Genomic DNA, 27049 nt, shown 5'->3' with positions numbered 1-27049 from the left:
GGAGGCAGCGGATAGGAATCAGCTAGCAGTCACGATGATGAAACACAGACGAGTTGCAGGTTGAAGACTGTAGTGCACGGAGGCAGCGGATAGGAATCAGCTAGCAGTCACGATGATGAAACACAGACGAGTTGCAGGTTGAAGCCTGTAGTGCACGGAGGCAGCGGATAGGAATCAGCTGGCAGTCACAATCATGAACAGGTGAGTGGATGTGGTTGAAGCCTGTAATGCACGGAGGCAGCGGATAGGCATCAGCTAACAGTCCCAATGATACATGGTAGAGTTGAAGTGATAAGAAGACTGTAGTGCACGGAGGCAGCGGATAGGAATCAGCTCACAGTCACGATGATTCAGTAGATGGTAGAAGTGGTATGGGAACCACAGTAGCAGAAGTGGTTTGGAAACCACAGAGGTAGAAGTGGTTTGGAAACCACAGAAATCAGCAGGGCTGAATAAACAAGGAAACACAGGAACACCTTCAGAGACTCATGGGGAATGAGACTCCAAGATCAGGCAATGTGGTGATGACCACAGGTGCTTAATATAGGGAGGTTGCCTGATCTGCCAATTAAGTTAAAGGAACATACACTGGAGGTATAGAAAGGGCTGCGCATGCGCAGTCCCTCAGGATGGAGGACGGCCACGGTTCCTAAATGTCCGGGAAGAAGCACTCACAGTCCGGTGAGTGACACCCTGACATACCTCTTGTCAAATATTTCCTCTCTGGATGTTTTCATTACCCCATTTTATGAGTCCAATACTTATTATATTAATAGCTGCCACGGACACTTCATTCCTTCTTAGGCATAAGCTTTTCTTCTTGGCTGGCTTGAAGTGTTACAGGATACAGAAAAAGCATTGCAGACAGGTACCTGTTGTTTTCTGTGCTGAGGTCAGGTGGAATCGGAGCCCATTAATTAAACTGTGAAGGAGAAAAAAACCATAACTATAATAAATAGTATTTTGAGTTGACTCTAATAACGTAACATTTTAAATGAAAGCTATCTTCGCAAGCAGCGTTTAAATTGATCCTTTTGTGGGCACAAACAGAGCAAGAGATCACTTAATGTTAATCGTTCACACGCATAGAACTAAGCTGGGTACACTACAGAAAATTTCTCACACGTCACATGGCCCACAAACAATGGTTCACATTGGGGATTTTAGTGAACATTGTTTATGGAATATCAGAATACTACAACTAAAGTCATCCCCAATTATATGCTAACCATTGACCATAATTTTACCACTAATACGAATTCCAAAGCTGATCCCACTTCCAAATTTAACCCTAATTGTAACCAAACCCTAATTTTAAACCTAACCTTCGGCCCATATACTGCACCAATTCTTAACCTTAGCCATAATCTAATGCAAAGCACTATCTCTACCGGTAAGGCACAGTTGCACTACTACCCCTTACCCTAACTCCACACCCTAATCCTTCCAGGAATCACAGAACCCACTCATAATCCTTCCCGTAACCCCAAATCAACCATAACCTTAGCCCAAATGCTAACCTTGGACCCTAATTTTATTTCACACCTTACTATCACTCTTATGCTACCCCACGCCCCAGATGTTTACCCCAGACTGTAATTGGTTTACTATTACATACATACTGTAACTTAGTGAAGAATACATGATACATGATGAGCTGTGGGCTATTCAAGTTATGTTCAAATAAATATGTGTTGCCATAGTACAATAAACTCTGCTCCATCAGTGTATTGGTTTATTGCTATGTATTATTAAGTGAAAAAAACGTTAGTTTACGGTGACAAGTCCACTGTAATTTACATTATGTGTTATATGCACTGAGGTACGTGATGGAAAATGCTCCGTTTTAATCGTTGTGTTTTTCTTACTTTTCCGATGCAGACCTCCGAGTCTATCGCACCTGAAAAGCCAGATCCTGCATTAACGTGGGTTAAGTTCAGAGACCGAATTGAAGATCCTTTTACCAAAAAGAAATGTAAGAGCAGAATTCCTGTAAGTACTTATAATAAGTCCATATGCTAATACTTAATCTGTTGCTATAAATTTCCTCCAATGTATGAACATGTGTGAAATCGGTTGTGAGGTTTGTCGCTTTCTGGCAGGGGTTATATATGTCGGAAAATGGGCACTGTTGTGAAATATATTGTTACCTTTGATGACTAGTGCTGTCAGAAAGTGACAAAGATAAGGATATCTTCACAGTCACTTATGTGAGTATTCACACAGTATTATCATAATCATCAGGTATTTATATAGCGCCACTAAATCCGCAGCGCTGTAAAGAGAACTCACTCACATCAGTCCCTGCCCCATTGCAGCCTATAGTCTAAATGCCCTAACATACACACACACACACACACAGACTAGGATCAATTTTTGATAGCAGCCAATTAACCTACCAGTATGTTTTTGGAGTGTGGGAGGAAACCGGAGCACCCGGAGGAAACCCACGCAAACACGGGGAGAACATACTAACTTCACAAAGATAAGGCCATGGTTGGGAATCGAACTCATGACCCCAGTACTGTGAGGCAGAAGAGCTAGCAACTAAGCCACCGTGCTGTATTATATAGTATAGCAGACTATTCATCTCAATATTCTGTGTTAGTAACACTTGTACAATGTGTACATTATAAGGGATGGCAAAAGGAAATTACTATACTATAGATTGTTATGGATATTTGAAGTCACCTCCATGTTCTGTAAGTGTGATAAAAGCATTTAATTGGGTAATCTTTGGCCTGCAGATACAAAGTCATGTCTATGCATTTCTTGCTTGTATTCTTTTCCCATCCGCTCACTAACTCACCATGGTGTCAGAATGGACATTTTACTAATTGTCTCTCATATTCATATTAAACGACTCTGGCTTTACGATTCAGAGTGCACAATACTTTCACATGGTCGCACAAGCAGCCTCCCATTTAAATTAGGGATGAGCGCACTCGGATTTCTGAAATCCGAGCCCACCCGAACGTTGCGGATCCGAGTCGGATCCGAGACAGATCCGGGTATTGGCGCCAAATTCAAAAGTGAAACTGAGGCTCTGACTCATAATCCCGTTGTCGGATCTCGCGATACTCGGATCCTATAAATTCCCCGCTAGTCGCCGCCATCTTCACTCGGGCATTGATCAGGGTAGAGGGAGGGTGTGTTAGGTGGTCCTCTGTGCTGTTTAGTTCTGTGCTGTTTAGTTCTGTGCTGTTTAGTTCTGTGCTGTTTAGTTCTGTGCTGTGCTGTGCTGTGCTGTGCTGTGCTGTGCTGTGCTGTGTTCTGCAGTATCAGTCCAGTGGTGCTGTGTGCTGTGCTCTGTCCTTCTGAGGTCAGTGGTGCTGCTGGGTCCTGTGCTGTGTCCTGTTCAGTCCAGTGGTGCTGTGTCCTGTGCTCTGTGCTTCTAAGGGCATAGTTATTTCCCCAATATTCCCCTGTGTTTAAAAAAATAAAAAAAAGTTTTTTTAAAAAATACCAAAAACTACTTTAATATTTTTTAATTACCACAAAATTTTCACAACCAATCCTGCAGTATAAGCCCATTGGTACTGCAATATTACCAAGTTCACACATTCAGCAGTAAAAGTCCAGTGGTACTGCAATATTACAAAGTTTACACATTCTGCAGTATCAGTCCAGTGGTGCTGTGTCCTGTGCTCTGTCCTGCTGAGTTCCGTAGTGCTGCTGGGTCCTGTGCCGTGTCCTGTTCAGTCCAGTGGTGCTGTTTCCTGTGCTCTGTGCTTCTAAGGGCATAGTTATTTCCCCATTATTCCCAAGTTTTTAAAAAATAAAAAAAAAGTAAAAAATAATAAAAAATTTAAAAAAAAAAAAATATATAATAATTATAACCAAATTTGCAAAACCAATCCAGCATTATAAGTCCATTGGTACTGCAATATTACCAAGTTCACACATTCTGCAGTATCAGTCCAGTGGTGCTGTGTCCTGTGCTCTGTCCTGCTGAGTTCCGTAGTGCTGCTGGGTCCTGTGCCGTGTCCTGTTCAGTCCAGTGGTGCTGTGTCCTGTGCTCTGTGCTTCTAAGGGCATAGTTATTTCCCCATTATTCCCAAGTTTTTAAAAAATAAAAAAAAAGTAAAAAATAATAAAAAATTTAAAAAAAAAAAATATATAATAATTATAACCAAATTTGCAAAACCAATCCAGCATTATAAGTCCATTGGTACTGCAATATTACCAAGTTCACACATTCTGCAGTATCAGTCCAGTGGTGCTGTGTCCTGTGCTCTGTCCTGCTGAGTTCCGTAGTGCTGCTGGGTCCTGTGCCGTGTCCTGTTCAGTCCAGTGGTGCTGTGTCCTGTGCTCTGTGCTTCTAAGGGCATAGTTATTTCCCCACTATTCCCAAGTTTTTAAAAAATAAAAAAAAAGTAAAAAAAAAAAAAAAATTAAAAAAAAAAAAAATATATAATAATTATAACCAAATTTGCAAAACCAATCCAGCAGTATAAGTCCATTGGTACTGCAATATTACCAAGTTCACACATTCTGCAGTATCTTGTGCTACATATAATGGAGACCAAAAATTTGGAGGATAAAGTAGGGAAAGATCAAGACCCACTTCCTCCTAATGCTGAAGCTGCTGCCACTAGTCATGACATAGACGATGAAATGCCATCAACGTCGTCTGGCAAGCACGATGCCCAATCTCCTAGTACAGGGCATGTAAAATCCAAAAAGCCCAAGTTCTCAAAAAACAGCAAAAAAAGAAACTTAAAATCATCTGAGGAGAAACGTAAAGTTGGCAATATGCCAATTACGACAAGTAGTGGCAAGGAACGGCTTAGGCCCTGTCCCGTGTTCATGACTAGTGGTCCAACTTCACCCAAGGATCAAAGCCCTCCTCCCCCCCCCTACAAAAAATTTAAGAGAGTTATGCTGTCAGCAACAACAACAAAACAGCAAAGAACTCTGCCTTCTAAACAGATGACATCACAAATCCCCAAGGCGAGTCCAAGGGTGTTGTTGGTTGTGAACCCTGACCTTCCCATCACTGTACGGGAAGAGGTGACTCCATCCAGCATTTGCAGCACGCCCTCTGCATATGCTGGAAGGATCACCCACAGTCCAGTTACAGATTTGGCTAATGAAGGTGTGAATGTTGTGCACTGGGAGGAGGATATTGATGTAGCTGGCGCTGAGGAGGATGTTGATGATTATGATGCAGACAGATACCAAATTGCATTTCTCAATTTCTATTTATATTCTAGATTATATAACGGCTGAAAAGTTTTTTGTTTTACTCCTAGTGGAGAGGGGATCTGATGCAGACAGATACCAAACTGCCTTTGTCCATTTCTTTGTATATTTGAATTGCTAGTTCTACAGTCTATGCAGGCTGCTTTATTTATATTCAACTACAAGTGTAGGGCGGGGGGGGGGGGGGGGCATAGATAGCCACCAAAGTAACGTGGTCCATTTAATTTCACTTTCTAGCTCCACAGTTTGTGCAGCCTGCTTTTTTTTATCTTCAAAGTATTTATATTTACAAGCCTTGCAATCTAAATTAACTAGAGGTAGTGACGTGGTAGAACTCCAAAAGGCAGTTTGGAAGCCCCTGTACAAACTGGCTCTATTTTTTAACTGAGTTGTCCCCCCTCCAGTGTGTACTCGGAAAGAGTTTTTAGTGCAGCGGGGAACCTGGTCAGTGAGCGGCGAAGGAGGTTGCTTCCTCACAACGTTGAAAAAATGATGTTTATAAAAATGAATAATCAATTCCTCAATGAAGTACAGCACTGCCCTCCAGACAGTACAGAGGGACTGTGGTTGTGGAGTCCAGCGGGGACGAATTGATAATGTGTGAGGAGGAGGAAGTACACACTGTAGGGGGAGAGGAATCAGAGGTTGAGGATAAGGACGACATCTTTCCTCAGTAGAGCCTGTTTAGTTTGTACAGGGAGAGATGAATTGTTTTATTGGTGTGGGGGCCCAAACAAACCAATCATTTCAGCCACAGTTGTTTGGTAGGCCCTGTCGCTGAAATGATTGGTTTGTTAAAGTGTGCATGTCCTATTTCAACAACATAAGGGTGGGTGGGAGGGCCCAAGGACAATTCCATCTTGCAACTTTTTTTTTGGCATTATGTGACCATTCAACAGTCGTTTGCCATGTTCAAAAAGTAAAAGAAAATGCCAACAAATTCAATAAATTAAATCAAAAGTTAAATGCCCTGTCATTATTTAAAACAAGAGGTTTTGACGTGCTAGAATTAGTGTAGTGTTAAGATGTTATAAACACTACACTTGGAAATTGGAGGAGGTAATGTGGCCCCGGTATCAAATTGGGTACCGGGGCCACCCCACTATGCAGTCCAGATACTTGTTTGGTGGAATTCCGACACGTGGAGGGTTTTTAAATTATATTGTGGCCTCGGTACCAAATTGTGTACCGGGGCCACCACACTACGCAGTCAAGATACTTGTTTGGTGGAATTCAGACCAGTTGAGGGTTTTATTATTATATTGTGTGGACCACTCTATCTATACCACACTACAACTCTATACCACTCTATTTCCTACTTTAATTCTATTTAATTCTATTTCCTACTTTAATTCTATTACTAATTAATTACCATAAAGAGGAACAAAAAAAAACAATTTTACCAAAAGTATAATATGACTTAGACTTACAAACACTACACTTTAAAGATCGTGCCTTTAAATGAAAAAGTCAGTCTTCATTGCACGACTATGTGCAACAGGGACATTTTTTTGGGTTTACAAAGTCAAACAATAACACTACGACACTGTCTGTCTGGGGTCTGTCAATGACGAATTGTCTGGAGCATGTTTGGAGGAGGTATTGTGGCCCCGGTATCAAATTGGGTACCGGGGCCACCCCACTATGCAGTCCAGATACTTGTTTGGTGGAATTCCGACACGTGGAGGGTTTTTAAATTATATTGTGGCCTCGGTACCAAATTGTGTACCGGGGCCACCACACTACGCAGTCAAGATAGATAGATGCGTATTGCGTATCATAGATAAAGTACATTCAGTGGTGTGGGGCAAATTGAAAAATATTCCAAATGCACTGACATTATCAAAAACAAGAGGTTGTCACACGCTAAAACTCCAACATGTATATGATGGAGAGGATGGAGGAGCAGCCGTATGTGTAGTGTAATGCAGATCTGTTGAAGGTTTTTTATATATTTTATTGTGGTGCCCAGTGCCCACTCCTCTACGCAGTCCAGATACATTTATTGGTGCGAATCATAAAAGTTCAGGGTTTTTAATATATATTGTGGTGACCCACTCCTCTACGCAGTCCAGGTACATTTATTGGTGCGAATCATAAAAGTTCAGGGTTTTTAATATATATTGTGGTGACCCACTCCTCTACGCAGTCCAGGTACATTTATTGGTGCGAATCATAAAAGTTCAGGGTTTTTAATAGATATTGTGGTGACCCACTCCTCTACGCAGTCCAGATACATTTATTGGTGCGAATCATAAAAGTTCAGGGTTTTTAAGATATATTGTGGTGACCCACTCCTCTACGCAGTCCAGGTACATTTATTGGTGCGAATCATAAAAGTTCAGGGTTTTTAATAGATATTGTGGTGACCCACTCCTCTACGCAGTCCAGATACATTTATTGGTGCGAATCATAAAAGTTCAGGGTTTTTAATATATATTGTGGTGACCCACTCCTCTACGCAGTCCAGGTACATTTATTGGTGCGATTCATAAAAGTTCAGGGTTTTTAATATATATTGTGGTGACCCACTCCTCTACGCAGTCCAGGTACATTTATTGGTGCGATTCATAAAAGTTCAGGGTTTTTAATATATATTGTGGTGACCCACTCCTCTACGCAGTCCAGGTACATTTATTGGTGCGAATCATAAAAGTTCAGGGTTTTTAATAGATATTGTGGTGACCCACTCCTCTACGCAGTCCAGGTACAATTATTGGTGCGAATCATAAAAGTTCAGGGTTTTTAAGATATTGTGGTGACCCACTCCTCTACGCAGTCCAGGTACAATTATTGGTGCGAATCATAAAAGTTCAGGGTTTTTAAGATATTGTGGTGACCCACTCCTCTACGCAGTCCAGGTACAATTATTGGTGCGAATCATAAAAGTTCAGGGTTTTTAAGATATTGTGGTGACCCACTCCTCTACGCAGTCCAGGTACAATTATTGGTGCGAATCATAAAAGTTCAGGGTTTTTAAGATATTGTGGTGACCCACTCCTCTACGCAGTCCAGGTACAATTATTGGTGCGAATCATAAAAGTTCAGGGTTTTTAAGATATTGTGGTGACCCACTCCTCTACGCAGTCCAGGTACAATTATTGGTGCGAATCATAAAAGTTCAGGGTTTTTAATATATATTGTGGTGACCCACTCCTCTACGCAGTCCAGAAAGATACCTTGTTGCAACGTTTTGGACTAATAACTATATTGTGAGGTGTTCAGAATACACTGTAAATTAGTGGAAATGCTTGTTATTGAATGTTATTGAGGTTAATAATAGCCTAGGAGTGAAAATAAGCCCAAAAACTTGATTTTTAAACTTTTTATGTTTTTTTCAAAAAAAATCCGAATCCAATACCTTAAATCCGAACCGAGACCTTTCGTCAAGTGTTTTGCGAGACAAATCCGAACCTCAAAAATAACGAAAATCCGGATCCAAAACACAAAACACGAGACCTCAAAAGTCGCCGGTGCACATCCCTAATTTAAATTCACATTTAATGGCTCCTCAAGTCCAGGTATATAAAATAAACCCATTTGTGTGTGTGTCTGGCTTTCACGTGTCGGGTTTTGCAAAAAATGAATGCTGTGATGTCCAGGTTCGGTTGCAACACAGATTTACTTTTTATCAACATCATCATCATCATCATTTATTTATATATATATATATATATATATATATATATATATATATATATATAGCACCACTAATTCTGCAGCGGTGTACAGAGAACTTCAGTCCCTGCCCCAATAGAGCTTACAGTCTAAATTCCCTAACACACACTCACACAGTTAATAAAGGGTAACTTTTGCCTAATGAAAATTAATATGTTGAGTACTAACTACACTTGACTCCTGAAATCATCTGTAAAAACCTCAGAAATACACAATAGCTGCCATTTGACAGATATGTTGTGAACTATTGCCCTTCCTTTTAACAGTTAGAACCATGTAAACAGTAAGTGGTCTGCACTGTTTCAAGCAGAAGTAATATTTCAGTTATCGGGAGTTATTCCAGTAACTTACAGAAGCCAGCCTAATGATTTCCATCAGACAGAATAATGTTTTGAGTAGTTACCCTTTAAATAATCTTACCTTTCTTTTGTTGTGTATTACTTTCGAATTGATGCCCGTCATCCTCAGACACTGAATGTGAACAAGTGTCTGTGTAATTCATCATGATGTTTTCTTGTGTTCCTTCTTCAGAAACTTCCTGGGCCACCAGGTCCTGCAGGACCACAGGGCCTCCCTGGACCTCCAGGAATGCCGGGAGCTGAGGTCACACATGAAGTATTGTTGCAGGAATTCAGGCAAATGTTAAAAGGTAAATGAAGGGATCTGGAATTATTCCCATCACCACATCCCTATTGTTGAACTACAAGTTTTGAAGAACATAACAGAGATGGGGGCTACAGGTTAGCTATCATCATCATCATTTAAATATATATAGCGTCACTAATTCCGCAGCGCTGTACAGACAACTCACTAACATCAGCCCTTGCCCCACTGGAGCTTACAGTCTAAATTTCCTAACATACACAGACAGATTAGGGTCAATTTGATAGCAGCCAATTAACCTACTAGTATGTTTTTGGATTGTGGGAGGAAACCCACGCAAACACGGGGAGAACATACAAACTCCACACAGATAAGGCCATGGTCAGGAATTGAATGCATGACCCCAGTGCTGTGAGGTAGAAGTGCTAACCACTGAGCCACCGTGCTGCCCATAGCTAATTCTACCACAGCTCCCATCTTCGTGATGTTATGCTTCAGTTATTGGGGGAGGGGGAGTAATACGTTAAATGTCGTGTTGACAGTGATAAGTATGATGGCTCCAATCATATCACTGTACTTCTTCCCAAATTTACACTTTTTATTAATATTATATGTATTGCCAATAATTCAGATTTTTCACTTAAGCATCAACTGATCACCTAAAAACTGTTAACCGTGAGTGTCCTGAAAGAAGGGTTCAATTTCATCCATCACCCTTCTCTGACTTTGGAGGACTTATGATTTACAGCTAATGACTAATATGACTGAATGTGCCACATTACCATGGAAATCAAGCAATGCATATTCGTTTCTGAGCAATGGGAGTACTCATGTTGTAGGCAGCAGACAAGTCATCACAAGCAATTTTATTTAATTTTCAGAATAATGTTATTTTATTACAGTTGTATCTCCTTGTTTCCATAGAGGCCACAGAGCGTCGTACGGTCTCTGGGGATACATCTGATTACACCAGTGAGCCTCCAGCCCTAGTGCTCCCTATCAAGGACCTCTATCCATACAGACGGATAGATGAAGCCTTTCATTGCCGACTTAAAGGGCCAGTACTTGTGGACAAAAGAACATTGGCAGAGCTTCAGAACTTTCAGCTGGTAAGGAATGGGACAGAAGGAAAGAAAAGAGTTCAATGCTTCAATGACACACCTTCCAATGGTATATATATATATATATATATATATATATATATATATATATATATATATATATATATATTTGAAGGCTAATTTCCTACATTTCTTGTATTGTGTAATTGTGGTTATTGTAAGGCTAATAAAGTACAAGACCATTTCAGCCTGTTGGATCTCATCAGTGCAGGGCAGGTTGCTCTGTCCCAGAGTATGAAGATCCATAGAAGTAGGCTCACTAGAAGAATATGTAGTAATAGAATTTCAGCCAATGTTCCCTGGGAAAAATATTCAAATAAGCCTAAAGGAGTAGGAACTTCTGGAAAATATATTTTTTAAGGTTTACACATGAACTCTAATGCTTTTCCTGTCTATGAAAATTACATGTTGCCTCTGATAGACCAACGTGGGGTTTTCACCAAGACTTTTATACATGGAAAAAAAGTTATGCTAATGTCTGCCATTATATATAAACCATTCCTACCAGTAGGGTGTACACACCTTAACAGCCCTTTCTACTGTTAGATGTCCTGACACTTTCTCTACCCATAGCTACAGGGTTCCTAAAGTTGTAAACCCAATGACTATATTGCAGTTATAACAGTAATGAGGTTTCTACCTGCCTGTAAGAGATGCTTGTTAAGGATATTGTACTTTTTTCCCAAGCAAAATGCACTTTCTGGTGATTAATCAGTGTGCTGTTCTGCTTCAATTACAGCCAACAGCTAAAGGGTCCTTTATTCGGGGCTCAGGGATGAATCTGCCAACAGGTCGGTTTACGGCTACTATTCCTGGGATTTACCAGTTTTCTGCCCATATTCATATAGGTGGGTAAGCTCAATAGTTTGCACTTTAAATGTAAATGTTAGTTATAAAATGACAGATTTTTAGCTACTGTATAATGTTGTTCTTATTATCAGTCTCTGATGCTCCTATTAAGCAGTGTTTCATAACCAGATGATAGCACCCCAACGCATTTTACTCTAGACTCCCGTGACCTTTTTTACAATGCTATTGTTTATTACCAACTAATAAAATAATGATCAATCACCCCCTCATATATGTGTTCTGTTTGGAATGCTTTAGGGGAAAACCCAAAACGTTAATTTAAACAAGTTGTTAAAAGTCAAAAACCTCTATATAAGTGCAAGAGTAGACTATACTTGCCTACAATTTCTACTTCCCCTCAGGGAGATCCCAGGGGCAATGTTAGTGTATTGCAACGCGATTCACATAATGACAGCACACCCCCTGCAGCACAATGCCGCAATTGTCTTCATCTCACAGTGGGGAGGCTGGGCCAGGATGGTGCAATTTGCAGTGAATCGCATCAGCATGCTCCCTCCCGCCCACATTGCAAGGAGATCGGGCGGGATCAGGGAGAATGGCCCACTCTTCTGAAGTTATGGTAGAGTACTGCAAGTATGGATTAAAGTAAACAAGTCCAGACAATCTACCCTCAGTTACCTGTGTTCCATGTAACCTACACTTGCAAAGCAGGTGTCAGTGTGGCCTGTTCTTAAGGGAATGTGTAGCAACGTACATTGTCATGCTCAGTTTTTGGTCCTTTATCTCAAAGACACATTTTACAGATTAGGATACCAAATATCTATTGTTTCCCAATTACTACTTGATTTGTACTATATTGTAAACATAAACACTTTGCTTTAACCAGTTGTGTTGTTTAATGTGGTTTGTAGATCACACCGAGATGAAGAGCAAGGGTCAATTGCGTCCACGTGACAATGTGCGGGTCCTGATATGCATTGAGTCTCTGTGTCACGGATACACGTAAGTATGAATGAATATTAAAAATATGTATATAACTTGCACACTAACTATAGGTCGGACATTGAGATTTTATTTGATTTTTTTTTAATATTATTTAAAACTCATTTGGCACCATCATTAAAATGTATAACGTCTTAAAGAAGAGTACACGCCAGTAATGGATTCTAGAGACTGACCCGGTGCCCTGCATCTAAGGTTTGCCTAAAATGATTCAATCTAAGGTGAAGGTCTGAACTGACATGTCTTTGAGAGGCTCTATATTGAGTTGCACGTATATTAAGATTTCTGCAACTCTAAAAGCATAAAGATATGTCAGGTGCAAAAATGCATCTGACATATCGTCATCATCAACTCAGAAACTTCCAACTATAGGGCATGCAAAGATACGCCTCTTAAAAGGTGTATCGTAAAGATACGTTTAAATCAAAATTGGACGCCTCTCTAAGGGACCGTGGTTGAATTGTGCCTCTGCTCCCCTTCTGTACTGAACTTACACGTGAATGGCCCTGACCTGCCTCTCCAAGTGCAAGCAGGTATGAGATACACTCAACTCGAAATACGGGCTCAATTTGTGCAAATGTGCAGGGAGACAATTTTATGGAAGTCACATTCTGTATGGCGCACATGGACTGTTGTCCAATGCTTTGGTAGGACCTAAATATTTTGATGTATAATTGATTACTTCTATAATGCTGATATAGGGATTATGCTGTTAGTGTTAAATATAGTACCAGTTATTTAAATTATTTTTTTTACATACAATGTCACGTGTTTATCTTATAATAGTTATATCACAAAGTGGATGCCTGTCAGGTGCATCTAGCCTCTATGGTAAAGGACTGACCTATATATTGTGCGTCCTGTAAAGTAACAGTATTGATGCTCAGAACTGTGTCTGTACCAGCCATACAAATGCTCAGGAAAGCAGAGCTGGGGCCTTCGGGAGGGTGAATGGGCATTGTTGGGCCCACCTCCAAATGTTGCTGGGGATGCCATATTCTGCCCATAGATGTGCCCATTAGTTATTCAAAGTATACACCTGCCTGTTCAATGGCAGGTATATATATTTGATTGATACAAATGTATATTCCCTAAATCCACTTAGTAGTTGATAGTCTTCATATATTTTGTTGTACAATGTTGCTTTCAAACAATATAAAAGACAGGCATCAATGATGCGTAATAAACATTTAAATAGTTGGTATATTATCTTACACAAACTAAAACTAAAAACACAAGCATTATATGCAATGCAAGTCCTTGGTATACAATAAACAATGTGATTCTGTTATAGTGCTAGTAAGTAACTTCAGATAATGTTAAACAGCTTACTATGAAACCAAAATTATTTTAGCAGATTATGTTATTTTCATTGTCATTTGAGATAACGCAAATGAACAAAGCAGAGGACAATGCAGTAAGTTATTATGTCTGGTAGATATAAAATCCTTGGTGAAAAAATGTCAAAAGTAGCAAGAAAGATAATACAATGTACTTAGTAAATGTCGCATGAGGGCATGTATAACCCAATAAAATGAGGTTTTCAGTGTAAACCCCTTTAATGGATTTAGAGGCAGATTTATGATGATGATAACTCAAGAGCTAGTGTTTATTTTCCTGGCACTGAACCTTTCATATTGACTGTAATATTTTGACATATGAGTTTTTGGAATATTAAATGACTCGTCTCTAACTGTTCCTAAGTGATGTTATTCTACGATTTGTGTCCGAAATTTTCATGCTTCCTATGGAGTATGTAGAAACCACTTGATTGTACTTGGTTATTATTTATAAAGTGCGGAGCGGTTTAGTCTGCACAAGAAATGTCCTCCCACAATGATCCAGGGAGTGTGATTTGGAAATTGTGGAATTTCTCTGACGTTGGAACATCACTTCCATTGCTTTTTGTTGCAGAAGAGTTTTTTTCAGAGACTTTTTGGCATACTTTCAGGCATTCTTATGAAAATAGACTCAATTAAAGGTCTCGTTCTAGATCATCTAGAATTGACATCTGCTTAAGCCCTCTGTTTCCCCCTCTGGCACAGAATGTGTTAATACTCATTACAGCAAGCAAATGTTTCTCTGTGAATTCATCTAACTGTAACATATAATAAAAGTTCAGAATAATTATAGAAAAGTGAATTTACAGGAAAGTCTAAAAAATGAAAAAAAAAAAGTAAAAAAAAAATACGAGTACGTGCCAAATGTCTTTTCAACATATCACCATATTCACCTTCCCAAAATCACCCCTTCAGGTCCTGCCCCTCCTCCTGTTCCATGGCAGGTATGCCAAGTCAAAAATCAGGTTTTGCACTTGTACCGCTTAAGCCCTGCTGTCGTCAGTGTGATCTCATGCCCTAACAATGTTCCATTCGAGTCTTCTTCTGCCCACCAGCCTGGCACTTGTTATTTCCCAGCAGTTTGTTCCCCTGCATTTTCCAGTAAACTGTCTTTTTATTGTTATGAAGGGCCTAGCTGATATTGTGTCTCAGGAGAGAGGGAATTGTCTAGGAGCTGGAATTGTGCCTGCCATCTTCACTAAACATCCCGTGCTGGTGCCAGCAGTTTCTGAAATCAAATAATATAGACACTAAAAAGAAACTGTGTGGACAATGCAGAGATAACCTATTGTCAACTTTCCTGTGCAGAGATTCCTAACATCTGCAGTTATATATATATACAGTATATGATAATTATAAAACAATTAGAATAAATAAATATATAATAATAATCAAAAAAGTTAAAATAATTATGCTTAGTTCTTTATGGTTAGATTGTAGCAAGTTGCTTCTAAAAATTTAGATGTAGACAGAGATACTTTTACTAACGTCCCTAATACAGATTACATTTTATCCAGTTCTCTCTAATAATGATGAACACATCCTAATCTATTGTGATTTTTCCAAAATGAAATACTTGCTTAATATGTTGCTTTAAATTTGATGTCCAGCACGCTTTGTACCTATTAGAAGGTGGACGATCCTTTAGACTGAAATATGCCATAATACAAAAAAGACTTGTCAGGCCGTAGGCCGTAGAGGGATGTAACAGAGCAAAACACTAACCGGTATTAGCACTACTGAACTAGTAGGTGCGGAGTCTAACGTACCCCTGGTGTTCACCAGGGACCCCCGCAAGGAGGTTTGGACTTCGCGGCACAGGGTACGCAGGTCGCGGTCCTATTAGCCAGTTGCCGGCGTAGTGTAGAAGGGTCAGACGGTCCGGGTCACACCAATCGGGAATATGCGGTACCAAGGGAAATCCAAAGGAGTAGTCGCCAAGCCGGGGTCGAAGTACAATGTGGGTCACTCAGATAGTGGGATAGTCGCCAAGCCGGGGTCACAACAGGAAAGCAGGAACAGTAGAACTCACAGGAAACCAGGAGCAAAGGAACCAGTAACACAGGCTAGTAGACCTGTTACTCTGGCACCCTAATGGCGCCAGAGTCAGGTTTAAATAATGGTCAGGAGGACCTGATTGGCAGGAACAGGAAGCGGCAATAGCGGAGGCAGCGGCGTCCCGTTGCCTAGCAACGGGACAGAGTAAAGGGCGCATACGCCCGACAGTAAGGAGAACCCGGAAGAACTCCGGGGCAGCCAGCGGGGAGATCAGACGTCCGTTCCCCGACTGACAGGGGATCAGCGGGAACGACGTCTGACAAGACTCCAGTCTAAGACTAACCAAGTTCCAAGATTAGAGTGCGAGAAAGCCGACATCAGTTTGCCTGTAAATCAGAGCCAGTTTGCGTCCAGGATCATTGGTGCTGGCGGACCCTGAGACAGAAAAGTAGTCACTAGTTAATTTGTTTTCCACTTCAACTTGCTCCTATATTCTGGCCCCATCTCCTCCCCTGTCGCACTTCAGGGGGAGAGGCCCTGCCTGTTTTATTTGTACTGGGCCCCACAATTTCTGATGACAGTCATTGCTTGAATATAAATATATGAGATAAATAGGTAATGGAGTTGGATCTAATAAAATGGACAATGGGAGTATTTTCCTTTACAAAACACAGCCCCTTTAACCACTCCTTCCACCTCGTACAAAATACTCTGCCAACAAACTTCAGACTAATGCAGTTACCTGGCTGAATGAATTAATGAGGTAACTGCAATAGCATACGAAGTGGGAAGTTTAGCAGAGCAAAGTATTTTGATCCCGATGGTTGGGGTCATGTTGGAGGGTCTGATGACATATAATTGGCATGCTGGGTAAAGGCTGGTTCTGAATGTCAATACACAAAACAAAGGGGTTACCAGACACTTTATTTTTGACTCCTGTCCCGTGTGCTGGAAGAATAACATTTTGTAATGCAGTTGGAATGTGAAAGTGTGACTATAACATCTACCACATAATGTAACAAGTGAAACTCAGAGACATCCGATATGCTCCCAGTGCAGATATGGGAGTGTAGTGTCTTTACAAAATTGTTTTGTGTGTTTCCTCTGACACTGATGTCGGGTGATATATAATTGCACGAGGAGATATTATCAACACTTACACTGCATGATTGTAGTTCACATCTAACAGAGGTAGTTATACCAAAGCTTCAAATGACAAATATATTTTTTGAGGTATGTCAAAGTTTGAGGTACATCAAGTGCTGCCTATAAGATAGTTTTGTTAATATATCAATAAAAAATTACGACACAATGATACACTCAAAGTCTTTAAATGGCTGGCGGCAGTGGCGGGGCTCTTGTGAAGGGTATGATTTGGTCAGCAGTGCCAGCTCCCCACTCACTCACGGTAACTGAATCTTTGAAATGACAGATGGACGTAGTCTGTGTTTCTATTATTAACAAATACCAAGATGGACCTTCATTTTCCGCCCTGAGGGGTTTCCAGAAATGAGGACCCCATGTGCAGAGCATCACTTAGCAGAGTGTGATATCCGGCTTGTGTTTCTGTCTCAGAAGCAATAGTTATCACACTTGGCCTTTGTAAAATTATTACATCAGAAGACTGAAGTGAAGGAATGATGTGGTGGTAGGTGGGCCTGACATTATTCTCCAATATTATGGATGAAGGGAGACCCCGAAGCCAGAGCACTATGGTTCAGCTATGGATAGTGAGTACCTAATTAAATATAAATAAAGTGGGCTTGTCCTTTAAGATTATTAAAGGACACTGAGTCAGCTCACTGGTTATAACACTACAAGTATGACCGTAGGCCCCAGCCTAATGGCTATCTTGAGGTATCTTCCCCTACTGCAGCAACAACCATTGCACCTGTAACCAGAGTGGGCAGGGAGCTTGTATAACAGCATACAGGCCTAATCCTTATATTCAGAAATAGCAACAGCAAGCGAAGATGATGCACTAGGGGTGAGTAATGCTGAACATTAGGAGGGCTCTAATGCATGCTGGAGAAATAAGGGTCTGAGATATTTGCTGGATGGCTGTACAGTTACTGACTGCAGTATTGCCTGCCTATAGGATATGCTGGACATTTTGCGACCTATGGTGGATGCTGGAAAATAATTAAAGGTGCTGAACAAATGGAGCTTAGAGTGAGCACACGATGGTAAAACAACTGGATCATGGCAGTTAGAAGCAATAACGTATTAGTGTAAAATTATAGAAAATGGAGAAAGCCTATCATGGTTTATAGGCTATAACTGACTGTTGTGCCCTATCCTATTCCCATTACGTATACCGCTCTTTATTAAATATTCATAGCATCATGGTGGTACATGGTTCACATAGCTGTCTAAAAGGACTGGGACCTTGGGTTCACTTCTAACCAGCGCACTATGGACCTGAGTCATTAAGGAGAGCAAAGCATAAAAAAAGAGTAAGTTTACACCTTGGGAAAACCAAGTTGCATTGGAGGGGAAGTAAATTTAAAATGTGGGGACAGATTTATAGTTGGGATAGGGCATATCCAAGATCAACTTTAACTCTCAATGTACAAATAAGCTATCAAGTATTTGTGTGCTACATGAAAAAGCAGCCAGTATTTTCCTTATGGGCAAAATAACATACTAATTTGCATCCCTTGCATTGTAACATGGTTTGTCCAGGAGCAAACGTAATCCTTAATGACTCAGGCCGGAGTTTGTATGTTCTTCCCATGCTTGCATGGGTTTCCTCCAGGTGCACTGTTATTTTCTTATACTCCAAAAAAAATGCTGGTAGGTTAATTGGAAAATGGACCCTAGTCCCAATGAGACGGGGACTGATGTGAATGATTCAATATTCCCTGGAAAGTGCATAATATGATAGAATTATACTAATAATTTGGTGGGGGGCCCTCAACAGCTGGCTTTATTAACAGAACCGCATTGGATCGCTCCTGCAATGGAGAGCGCCAAACAGTGCCGAAAAGTGTTCCTCAGAGTCTACGTCCCAGCTAGATCTGGGATGTTGCTAAATATAACAAATTAAGAGGCTCCAGTTTGTCTACGCAGCTGCATATGTATATTTGTGTTTGACAATAGAAATAAAGATACAACTGCTGTTTCCATAGAAACGCCACTTTGTCGTTTTGCTGTGAAAGCAAAACTTATGCTACTTGCACTAAATTTAACCAAGAACTGGGGCTTGGTTTGCCAAAGGGTCGTTCACGCATTTCTAAATAGCAAGGAGCATTCTTAATTTGCTTCAATAATCTTTACATTTGCGTAAATAAACCTCGCACAACAAAATGTTATGTGATCTACCGTCTCACTCCTTAGCTCCAAGAACTTTGCGTTTTACTATTAACATCTTTCCTTTTATTGTAAGACATGTCATTATTGTATATTTTCTGTAGTGGAAATGATTCACTGTTCAGACATAAATGTTGTGGTACAACTGCAACTATTTAGAAATAATATAACAAAATAATCTACATTTCTTCATAACTTTATCAAGGACTCCAGGTAAAAAGTAGTTTTATATAAGCAAATGTTATCCCTTGAAACTGCATAATTTTCTCGACCACAATTATTTTGGAGTAAGTTTTGTATTTGTGGTAGCAGTTTCCCATCACTTTTTTAATGAGCTTATTCACTGCCAGCAAACTGCTTATCCTGAGCTCCTGCGCGTTTCGCAGTTGATAATTAGTGGGGGTGAGTGGACAGAGTGTTATCATCCTGGAAGAATCTCAGGCAGAAAGATGCATGTTGGGGCTGGCTTCTGCCTGGCACTAAGTACTGCACACTGCGAGCATGCTGGCTATATCAGTCTTATTTCTGTATCCAGTCACTCAGTTCTTACAAACCCTCAGGGAACCAAGAGGCAGTGATTGAAAATGATTAGACTTAACTCTCTCATTCCTGAGTAAAAACAACTTACCGATATACGATAGCTGTGCATTTAAGCTGATGTGAATCGCTTAAGGTCATTTCCGAATATGGCATTAATAAATTCTCAGGCATTAATCTCCCACATGGCCATATTGATTGACACCGGTTATTTGCATCTATAGCAAGGAATTGTGGGTATGCATAGGCAGGCTAGCGTTTTATATTTATATTTGCGTGGGTAATTTTGCATTGTTTAGCATTCTGGGAACTTATTAAATTCCTTCTTTTTATCAATATATCACTATTGGATATTAGTGTATTAAATATAATATGGATAGCATATTGCCACAACTGTGTTAGGCTATGGTAAATAAAACCTATTTATGGATGGCTGCACATGCCCCCTGTTACTTATCATCCCTTACTGCTATAACTGTGAAACAGTCTAATCATATTAGACTGTAAGCTCTGGTGCACAGGGCAATCTCTTCTTATTTTTGCATTTTGCCTATAATCATTTTGCCTCGTATATTTTCTTGTGGATTTTCTTGTGTAAGCAGACGTTAATACTGGAAAGTAAAGATGAATGAGTTACCTTATATGTAGCACTGTACTGTACATCGCTCAAACAGTATTATATATTCATTGTATTCTTCTATTTGTGTTTTTTAGGTCACTAGAAGTCATTGCTGGATTGGAAAGTAACAGTAAAATATTTACTGTACATGTCCAGGGATTGCTACAACTGCAGGTACATATGAATACAGCACATGAGCACACTTTCCTTATAGGGACTGTAACCTCCAAATTTACTCTCCTGAAAACACTTTTGAGTTGCTGCACGCATGAGATGAGCGGGAGCTTACTTCTCAACTTCCTGTCAGCCGGAACAAATGTGCTGATTTGCAGGGTGGCGGGACCACTAAAAATTCTAACTGTCTTGCCAAAATCGGTACAGTTGGGGCGTATCTAAAGAGCAGGTTCATTTGCTCTTCCTGCCCTTTAATTAACCCCTGTTGCCACATCATCAGGTTCAGAGATCAAGTTGTTATTGGTTCTCCATTGAGAACTCATAATCCAATCAGGTTTATTTAATAAGGCAAAAGAGCTTAGGTACACACTACAGAATTTTCAAACCAATGTGTTATCTGCAACAATTTTACCTATGACTGAAATTCCAATCAGTCTGCTGTATACACGATACACAATTTACCTTCTGATCTGTGCTCTTCATCTGGTCCAAGAGCAGTGTAGTCGGTTATTCCTTGTTACACTGATTATAAAACACAAAATAAACTTTGCCTTTTCCACAATGTCATTATAAATTTCGTTAGCTGCTGTGAAATGAAATATTCAGTTTCACAACGAACAGACGAATTAATCCACCTACAGCATGCTTACATTTAACAACACAGACACAGCGACAGGTTCCTTCTGTCTCTCTGGGCAGACAGATGTGTGAGTGCATGCACACTGCAGGATCGGAAGGTGGTTGGAACGAGATTTTTAGACCTACCGACCAATGAAAATGAAACAATGATCGGTACTTTGGAACAATTGTCGTTCACTGTGCAAGTATACACACTAATGCGATATCGGGCCAAACGGTCGTTTAACAGGTGTTTGGCCAGATAATTGTCTAAAAACCCTGTAGTATGTACCTAGCCTTAGAGCACATATGTTCACCTTTGTTCTTAGAGGCTAGTACAATTCTGCAATAACAGGTTTAGGAGCTAATATGTTTGCCAATTATCCTCATCAATTATATATCCTATTTGTGTATAACACAGTCTTTAGCTATTTTCGCTGTGACATATTTGAATTGCCCACAGTGTTAGTCACATGACTATTGGTGTAACTTTTTGTGACATATACCCTAAGACATTTCAGCACGACCCAGAGAACACGAAATACTCATTACACAGCCTTATAATAAGTTCCCTGAATGTGGAGTAATACAAAGCTGAATCATTATTGAAATTAGGGTGTAGGACAAAAATGTGATTAATAAGTTTTACAACCTTCCAAGTTTCTGCCTAAGAAAAATTGTCTCTTCATGCTTAGAAGACATACAAATTAAAAAAAACAAAAAAAAACTAACATAATTCATGGAAAATGCAGATCGGCATAGAAGAAAAAATAAAAAGGTGTAAAATATTTTTTAAATGTACTTATTTGTAATTAATACAATGAAACTAGGACAAACACATATTAATATAGTGTAATTGTTTTAAAAAATGCCATCATTTATTAAAATGAGTACAGTCAACTTCAGCCCATTTGACATACTCTAATGTATTTATTTTCCCAGAATATCCAATTTTATAACCACTCAAACCGTAATCCATTAATTAATTATCCTTAATCCATGGGATAATTTCTTTCATGCTGGAGCAAATTGTTTAACACAATAAACCAATGTGGTCAATTGCAAATTATCTTCCCATATTTTACTTAAATTTGGGGTGTTTTTAGAGTTTTCCCTCATTCTCCTGCATCCCAAATTTTACACCAGTTTTCCCCAATTCCTTGAAAAACATTAAATTGGCTTAAGAAATAACGATATATCATTGTCTGTACCTGAAGTCTATATTCAACTACTAGAACCAGATATTTCTCCTAGGTCCAAATATTTTTGAAACAAAATTCCACCTGGTCTTCACGTCCTCCTCTTCTTCCTTTTGAGCGTTAGACTACTATACATTAAAATGAAATATTATTAAATCAGCCGTAGCTCCCGTTGACTTTGAGTTTGAAGTCTAGCAACAACAGACTCTGAAACAGGTCATGAAATGTGATGAATGACCCCATTTATGATCTGTAACTGTCCTTTCATTTATAACTGCTTTGAGGCAGCAAAATCTCTCCCTCTCTCTGTTCACAGTTTAGCTTTAATGCATTTTCTGAAGTTATATTATTTTTCCCAGGATGCCGTTCAGTATGGTATTTTGTTATTGCAAGTGCCCCGCAAGGCTGATCTAAAAAGAGGATTCCTTCAGCTCATGTTTATTTGAATCTTTTCGTTTCATTGAAAATCTTGGAATCATAAAATTCTGCCAAGCCATTCTTTCTTCGGTTACTTTTCTGGAACATTAGCAGTTGTCTCCATGAGACTGCTAGAAATTACAGTTATTGTTTTTGGACTGCCCAGACACCATCCAGTGAGGCATTAGATATTCTCTGCGGCATTTGTTTTTCTTGTGGATGAGCATCTTTAAAATTATTTGATTTGCTACTTTGCCTTCGTTCCAAGAGCTTTGAACTAGAAACTGTTTTCTTTAGGGCCAGTTTATAAAAGCAATGAACTGTGGGCATCTGCCGTATGCAAATACCATCTTAAACGTGTCCATTCAATAGTTGGGAGATGTGTACACATTGAGCGCTTTTACCAGGTTTATATGTATAGGCGAATGCGCCTAAAATGCACTCGCAAGGAAAATGTTTATTTAAATAGTTGATAATTTGGTCCCCACACAAACCTCCAGGATCATTAAATAAACAAGGACAGAAGGAAGAAAGTGAGCATATTATCCGCAAGATCGCCTTTTCTACATTGACTGATTTTGCCACCCAAGTATATTAAACTAAATACATTGTAATGTACACATATGGCCTGATGTAGAGTTGGATGCATTTTTTGATACGACAAGGTCTGTTGTACCAGGAGAAAGCACCTGCAAATGATATGTCTCCTAGAGACCCATCTGCGGCTGCTTTCAACTCAGCATAGCATGTTTGCGCTGATCAGTTGTACTTGCGTCCACCTCTACATCAGGCCCATAGATGGTCCCTTACATTGATGCACACAGTACAGAAGCAGGGATTGTGCTTTTCTGCTATCATAGTGAGGTGCTTGTGCACATTTGTGACTGTTAGGACTAAGGCGCAGGGGTCATTTCTAGCAGCAATTTTTTACTGCTTCAAATTACTCATTATAATCATGTAAAAAGTAGTTCCAAGACACACTAGTGACACTAGTAGCTACTATCACTGGCAGAAGCTGCATACACCTTTTTTGCCGGCAATTAATCACTCTGGTAACAAAGCTGCCTAATGTAATAGGTGTAACCAACTAGGCTGTGCATCAGGTACAGTGCAGAAGACCATAAAATGGTTGGTTGAAGGTAAAGGAGAGGTGAGTGAGTGGGTAAACTTGGAGGCAAAATAAACTGTAGCTACTCCTAAAACAAAGACGCATATGAACCTGATTTATTTTTATGGTCAGGTGCAAACAGTGGACGTTGATAATGACGGTCCCTAGCAGTAGTGAACTCTTGTGATTGGCTGTTTGCAAATGCCCCACTTACGCTGATTGGTGATTTTTTCAGTGCTCTGGCATATAACCGTATTATGCTTTTGGGTGTGTGTTTGAGCAAACTTTTTTTTTTTTTACAAAGAGGCACAGATGAAATTAGGTGCATTATTACCGTTACTACGATAATTTCTCTGCTGATTTGAGCCAAGAGAGAAAATCGTCTGAGATTTTCTGTCTAATCCCGTGGCCGTGTTTTTCTTAATTTAGTCTGCCCCAGGGAGTTGTCTGTACTGTGTTAAAGAAGTGTTAGCAGTTTTATTCATGCCTAATAGCGAGTGCATTTCTTGCAAATAAAATAAATGGTTATAAAACTGGGACAAGTGGGACGTAAGTGTATGTGACGAATGTCTGATGCAAACCGGGCGCATATGCTATGGTTGCCGACCGACACCTCTTAAGATAGTTGCCGCTTTGCACATGGTTGCATTTGCGGCTTCGATAATAAACGCAAATTGCACCTGCGATTTGGGACGCAATTGCAGCCAACTAAGCATCAAGCCCATTAGGTCTCACTCACACTTATCCTCACTGAAATGTAAGCACATGCATTGGGCTTTAAACTTATGAAAAGCTGAAATGTATGTAAAAAAATTAAACTGAAGTACACGGCGCATGGATGTGATACTTCCTCTTAAATGCCTGAGTTATTATTAATTAAGGGGTCAAGGTGCAAAAAAATTATTTGAAAGTCAGTACTAAAGGAATCTTGATTTAAGAGTAAGACATGTATTTAAAGCTAAGAAGATATTTCGCACTTCACCAGCTTATCGCAATTGACCCCAGATAGCTTAATCTATATATATATATATATATATATATATATATATTTATTTACCTGTACACAGTTTGCATCTATATTTTATATTTGTCCACTTTTTTCTTTTACAGAGTGGGCAGTACACATCTATATTCGTGGACAATGGCGCAGGGGCACCAATCACTGTCCAAAATGGATCTGATTTTATGGGCATTTTCATGGGACTGTAGGCCAAACAGGAGAAACATAAATTTTATGACGGCAACTATCAGACTTAACACATTCACTCACCTGCGATGGAAGAAGCTTTCACAATATCCGTTATATGGGACCTTCTCCTGCGTTACTGCTTGGCATCCGCAGCGCAAGGATGAAACCGATGTAGGCACCACTGTGCCTGTTGCTGCTGCTTCAGAGCCTCCCATTGTTATAGAGGCCTGCAATGGCTTAATATTTCTTCATTACGCAAAGAATTGCAGGCCCCATTGGCGGTGGAAGGGTTAATATTTACATGTTGGACAATGAAAAGAAAATAGTCATATTTTGGAGAAACCTGTCCTTTTTTTTTATTGGTTTTTGTTTGACGTGTGTTATAAAAAGATAGATAAGTGAAGAGTGAACTGGAGAAAGGTCTATAAGCGGTTACCTTACAGCATACGATCTGCCACAGCTTCTGTGGACTCTCTGGAACTGCAAACTAAACGCAGTTCTTTTGGAAAACATTGATCACTGATTTTAAAAAAAAGGAACAAAAGGAGAACACTGTTCATTTGTGATGTTACAGGACTGATGGCATTCATGATGTCACATGACTAAAGCAAGAATTAGCACGGAGTACTCGATTCTGAATTCGTGTCTCAGATTATAAGCAATGACCCTTGTATTGATTTTTTTAAATATTATAAAGTATTGCATAAAATGGCTGTAATTTAATAAACAAAACATTCATATTACTCTATAACAATGAATTCAGATTTTTATTCAGTATTTTTTGAATGGAATGGCTACAAAATGATTGGTAAATTAGTGATAAAACCCCAGCACAATGTATAAAAATTTCTAGTACTAGAGTTTAACCTATTTTGTGTGTTACATGGGGTCGTGGTTGGTGGTCTGTGCAGCTTACAGTTCAGTCTGCCGGTGGTCTTGTCACATCCTGGTTGCAAAGTGTCTGTGATCCTGATATAGCCCTTATGTTTTCAGGATACCCACTTGTTGACTTATCTACAGATATAAGTATAGTACATTCTTGATGAAAAATAGGTATTACATGCTTTCAATAAAATGTACATATAAATCAGACTTAAATGCACAGTAAGATATTTTAGCTGAGCTTTTACTAATTTTACACCATTATCGAACAAAAGAGTGTACTGTACGGTAGTTATTAAACATAATAAGGAGGGAATACACACTATTTATTTGTAGGGTAGGTGTGTTTCTATAAATGCTCACCCGATTTCCACATGTTACAAATATGATTATACTTGTTTGCATGCTTTAGCTATTGTGCAGCATTCAGAATCACACATTAATGATGGAACAAAACAAACTTTGGGAACTACAGCATATTCATATATTTGGCTCTGATATTTCTTAGATACCCTGGAGACAGAGAGGTCCATGTATTAGGTAAATGTGGAAGGAAGAGAGACATCCCCCAGGGGACAGGTCTGGAAGAGGAGGTCTAAGGTGCACACACAAGGTAATAAGACTAATCATTACCATGCAGCATGTTGCACCATTCTCTCCCCTATTCCCTGAACCAAAATCCTCTACAGCTGAGGAAGTCTCTGTCACCGCTAAAAAGCATGGGGAAGCCGTAACACTGGTGTATGTGGTAGGAATCTTCAAATATAGAGCAAAGAGAAAAAAACCCTATCACCAGTGGAAACGTTTGTATTTGCAGGGGATAGAGATATTTACTCTTTAATTAATTGGCCCCATAGTTCCCTTCAGCTTCTAGAATAGACTTCATTTGGTCTAAATAAGTATTACATATAGGTAATGTATAATATAATGTCATTTTCCAGGATAACATCTCCAAGTACAAATGAAACAGAAAGGGCCCCTCCATGCTCGAACCCATCTCCCTGCCCCCAGTGGACATAGAGGTGGGGTATCCAGAGAAGGCACATGCTACACCCCTGGTGGTGGACAGTGTTGTTCTCTCCTACTTGTTATTGCAGTATTCACATCCTGCTGGTTTCTTGTCTGGATCCTGGAATGTTTAGACCTGTTTAAAAAATGTATAGTACATTTATTATGGAAAGCCGATCAATAAGTGGACACAGCACATAACACATATCATACAGCATATACTACTTAT

The 27049-nt window shown here is 39.6% G+C and overlaps 1 protein-coding gene across 1 annotated transcript in view; it reads left to right on the top strand.

The window, feature by feature from the left end:
• The window catches only part of C1QTNF12 (C1q and TNF related 12), a 56913-nt gene extending 31229 nt beyond the window's left edge, over positions 1–25684 (top strand). The window contains exons 2-8 of the mRNA XM_075189726.1: positions 1882–1992; positions 9415–9532; positions 10411–10595; positions 11347–11455; positions 12329–12419; positions 20321–20399; positions 24852–25684. Of these exons, the coding sequence (XP_075045827.1) occupies positions 1882–1992; positions 9415–9532; positions 10411–10595; positions 11347–11455; positions 12329–12419; positions 20321–20399; positions 24852–24950 (792 nt within the window). The 3' untranslated portion in view covers positions 24951–25684. The remainder of the gene's footprint in view (positions 1–1881; positions 1993–9414; positions 9533–10410; positions 10596–11346; positions 11456–12328; positions 12420–20320; positions 20400–24851) is intronic.
• The last annotated feature ends 1365 nt before the right edge of the window (positions 25685–27049 follow it).

Source organism: Mixophyes fleayi, chromosome 11 (assembly GCF_038048845.1).
Source record: "Mixophyes fleayi isolate aMixFle1 chromosome 11, aMixFle1.hap1, whole genome shotgun sequence".
NCBI classification, from domain to species: Eukaryota; Metazoa; Chordata; class Amphibia; order Anura; family Limnodynastidae; genus Mixophyes; species Mixophyes fleayi.
Note: the sequence above shows the minus strand (reverse complement) of the source record. Positions and strands in the feature narration are given on the sequence as shown.